The sequence below is a fragment of the Poecilia latipinna genome, unplaced genomic scaffold, assembly GCF_001443285.1.
Source record: "Poecilia latipinna isolate Pla-1442-1.1 unplaced genomic scaffold, P_latipinna-1.0 Scaffold1151, whole genome shotgun sequence".
NCBI lineage: Eukaryota > Metazoa > Chordata > Actinopteri > Cyprinodontiformes > Poeciliidae > Poecilia > Poecilia latipinna.
In genome coordinates, this window is record NW_015113767.1 from 17,833 (window position 1) to 21,693 (window position 3,861).

At 37.9% G+C, this 3,861-nt stretch overlaps 1 protein-coding gene across 1 annotated transcript in view; it reads left to right on the plus strand.

Annotated features, from left to right (window-relative positions):
* LOC106960064 (nucleoprotein TPR-like) overlaps positions 1 to 3,861 on the plus strand; it is a gene marked incomplete at its 5' end in the record, with an annotated part of 34,681 nt that overhangs the window by 17,827 nt on the left and 12,993 nt on the right. The window contains 5 exons of the mRNA XM_015052977.1: positions 252 to 406; positions 876 to 950; positions 1,084 to 1,260; positions 1,344 to 1,505; positions 3,146 to 3,239. Of these exons, the coding sequence (XP_014908463.1) occupies positions 252 to 406; positions 876 to 950; positions 1,084 to 1,260; positions 1,344 to 1,505; positions 3,146 to 3,239 (663 nt within the window). The remainder of the gene's footprint in view (positions 1 to 251; positions 407 to 875; positions 951 to 1,083; positions 1,261 to 1,343; positions 1,506 to 3,145; positions 3,240 to 3,861) is intronic.

Here is a 3,861-nt window from a genome sequence, read left to right on the forward strand (position 1 = left end):
AAAGTTTGGGAACCACTGCCTTAATGTATAAATGATTTTGAATTCTTTTTGCAATGAATTGCATTGAAATGTATATTACATTCATAAAACAACTAAATGGAAAAACACTTCCCCAATCTGGAAAATGAAGAAATACACACACATTCAGATTAATTTGAATTCATTTTCATTTCTGCGGGTAAAAAATGTATTGCATTAAATGTATGCATCCTGTTTCTGTACACATCGTATTAATTGGACCTTTACTCCAGTTTCAGCGACACCTGGGACGTTGGCCATGTCCAAGAGACCTCGAGAGGAAGAGGAGAGCAGCGCTGCTGCGTTCACTGAGGTGGAGGCGACCCAGGAGGAACCCAGAGCTCCAGTGGCCAAAAAGCTGCGCATCATCCAGAGGGTGGGACCAGAGGTGAAGAGGAAGAGAGGGGAGGAAGAGGGTTTCAGTTTGACAAAATGGTTGTCTGGTAGATTTATATTGGTGCTTGGAATCCTTGACTATGCATGAATTTCAAAGAGGTGATTCCAAGGTTTTGAAAGTGATTCATGTTCAAACTGCACAGTTTTGTAACATTTGATTAAAATCCTAAACTTTATTTACAGTTGAAACCAGATATTTTCAGTCACCTAATAAAAAGACAGATATGTTTTTTTTTCCTCATTTCCTAAAGTTAAACCAGACTAAACTTTTCTTGTTTTAGATCAGTTACAGTCACCAGTTATTTATATTTGTTAGAGATTTTTTTTCTAACTTTATTTGTTTAAGCATTTAATTTGGGCAGAAAATCCTGAACCTTAAAATGATTTGCTTGGTTTGTTTCAATTTAGTCAATAATTACTATTCCTAATGGCAATCGATGGCGTATTGGTTGTGATCTCAGGAGGAAGCGATGGCTGACGAGAGTGCAGAGGCCGAGGGCGTGGTGCCATCAGAGGATGGAGCAGAACCAAGCCAGGTTTGTATCAGATAATTCTAACTTGTTTTAAAAAAAAAATTAATATTTTTATTTAGTACAAATGCTGTCATTTAGAAATGCATTGAGGTTATTTTTCTATGTTTATGTTACATTGATATATTTCACCCTGCAGACAGAGTTTTCAAACCTCGAGGAAGCGGAGGAAGATTCAGCCTCTCAGTCGGTCCCAGCAGAGCCGGCGATCACCCCAAGTCAGAGCGAAACGCCTGACCACCTGCAGCAGGAAGTCATCGTCATACTGACGGACTCTGAAAGCGAAGAGGAGGAGGAGGAAGAGGGAGAAGAGCAGGTAAAGTGCTGATTGAACATTGTTAAAGTCTCTTTATATGAAATGTCCCCGATTCCTCTCATTGCTGCTTTGTAATGCTACAGGACTATGCAGAGGAGGAGGAGGAAGACGAGGAAGAAGAAGAGGAAGAGGAAGAAGACGAAGAAGATGAGGATGACGATGATGGGGGGATGGAGGAGGAAGGAGAGGAGAGCAACGAAGGAAGCGGTGATGGCAACGAAGTTTATGAAGGAGACGAGACAGAGGTTGGGACACCAGAACATAAATCTCGTTCTCATGAAATGATTCGTCATTAATCGCCCTCCCACGTATTATTTTTCATCCCAACACACTCAGCCTTTCCAGCTCATACTGTGTTGTTCCAGTGTCTGTTTTTCACTTGACCTTTCTGTCATAATTCTGCTCTTTTGTCTAGAATAACTTTTGCTCTTTTGTTAGTTGCTCACATTCAGTCGGATGAGTCAGTGTCTCAAAAGTGACATTTAACTCCCCTCTGAAAACAGAGACACACCAATCCGCTTCGTTGTTGTTTCTAATATTGGCTTTCGTACAAAAAGTCGTGTTTTTGCGCCAGAATTACTTCAGTCTTTCTCCAGACTCTGAATAAAGGCTCAGAAGAGACGGCGCCTCCTACATGACAAGTAAAGAACAAGGATTCAGTATTTTTAGGACAAGTTAACGCTTCAGTTGCACACATGTAATTATTGGTGAATTTCTTCTGATTGGAAATGATAAAAATATTTTGAAGTGACATAGAATCTGTCAAGGGAGCTGAAGATTAGGGTGATGGCAAAGAGGCCTTTCTACCTCAAAGATTTAAAGCTCATCACAAAAGGAATTTATTTTTTTTTTTGCAAAGAGCTTTGAGAAGACGCTTGTTGTGAAGTGGCTCTATATAAATAAATTAGAACTCCACTGGAAGCATAAAAAAGCCAGTCAAAAATTATGAGAAGAGCTTAATTTCTGTTATGCTGTTATGTTATGATGTTCAGATCAAATGTATTTTTATTTCTACTGTTTTTACATAGTTTGTTTCTGATATAATAGGAGACAGGTGTGTCTCTAACGATGATAAACTTCTCGATTAAATGAAAATAATTCATTTATATAACATAATAAAGTGTCAGTTTACAACAAAAGTCGTCTCAAGGCACTGCACAAAAAGAATCGATAACATCTATTCTGTCAAGTTTCATTTGTATTCAAATTAGTAAAAAGTTTTCTATCCATGGAAATCCAGTTGATTGCATCAAGCCATTAACTTTGCAGCAATAAGCATTGAAAGTGTTTTTTTCTAGCTCTTGTGCAACATTATAAAAATAAAAAACCAGGTTTAACTAATTTGACAGTAAAAATATCCAAAAAGCTGTCAGCATCTCCAAATCCTGCGTACTTCATAGTCAGAAAGCACAAAATGACAACTTTGTTCAACCTTCCTGTTATCTGAAGCATTGCTTTATCTTGCTCTCTTCTGGCCTAATGAAGTTTTAAAATGTATAAATTCCAGCTGATAGTAACATCACAGGATTTCTTGGTGCATTTTTTTTTAGTTTGTGTGTTAAAATATTTCTATTTAGTTTTACACATTCATCACCTTTAAGAATGAATAATCCTTGTGAGGATTAAAGACTTGTCGTTTTGATTCCTGGTTAAAGCTTTTTCCACCTACTGAAAGGCATCTTTGTTCAATGCAGTGAGTCGGTAATTTGTGTCTTCTGCTAAGCAATCATGTGCCAACTTCATTCACGTTCACCCATCTTCCTCCCCTGTGTTTTTCCCCTTTCCTTCACTTCATTCAACATTTAATATCCATCATTTTTATTTATTTATTTTTTCGTTTTCCTCGCTTTCTTTCATAATTTTCCTTCGTTCCTGCTCTTCCCAGGGAGCTGATGTCACCGACCCGGGCACTGAGACAGAGGAGAGCTTAGGGGCGTCAGACTCCACCCAGAGGCCCGCCGATTCCCAGACACCAAGCTGTAAGATCCAGGAAACCCTGTCGAAAAAATGAACTGCGTAGATCTGATTCATACTCTCCACCGCCACTTCTAATTAGTTATCGGCCACTTAGCGATGACTGGAAAAGACGTAAAACATCTGCTGGGGAGAAAAGGTGAAGCTGGCCAAAATAAAGCCTCTCCAACACAGGACGGTCGTTATTTTTCAAACTAATGTGGGGATTTTCTCTTACATGTTGACAACGGTCAGATATTCATATTTTTGTGCAAAGTATTGGCTTTGGTAAAAAAAATAAAATAAAATTTCAATATGCCCTGCTTTTTTTATGAGATCTGACCTTAAAGGAAGTCAACTGTAGAAGCAGAAAGCTCAAAAACATTATCACTGACTAAATGTACTCATTATTTTTATTAAAGTATTTACGATTTAAGAATTTTCCTCTTTTGGATTAGTACGGAAAGATAAAATGGCCTAGTGGAAAATAATTTTATTCCCTCTTTTTATGCTTGTTTTTCCCAAATTACGCGCATTCCTTTAGCCCTCCATCTTTTCATCTGTCCATTCTACCTCTCCAGTTGGTGTTTATTACACACTTCTATAATTAAAGCCTGACACTCATAGTGAACTTTTATATTTGCATTT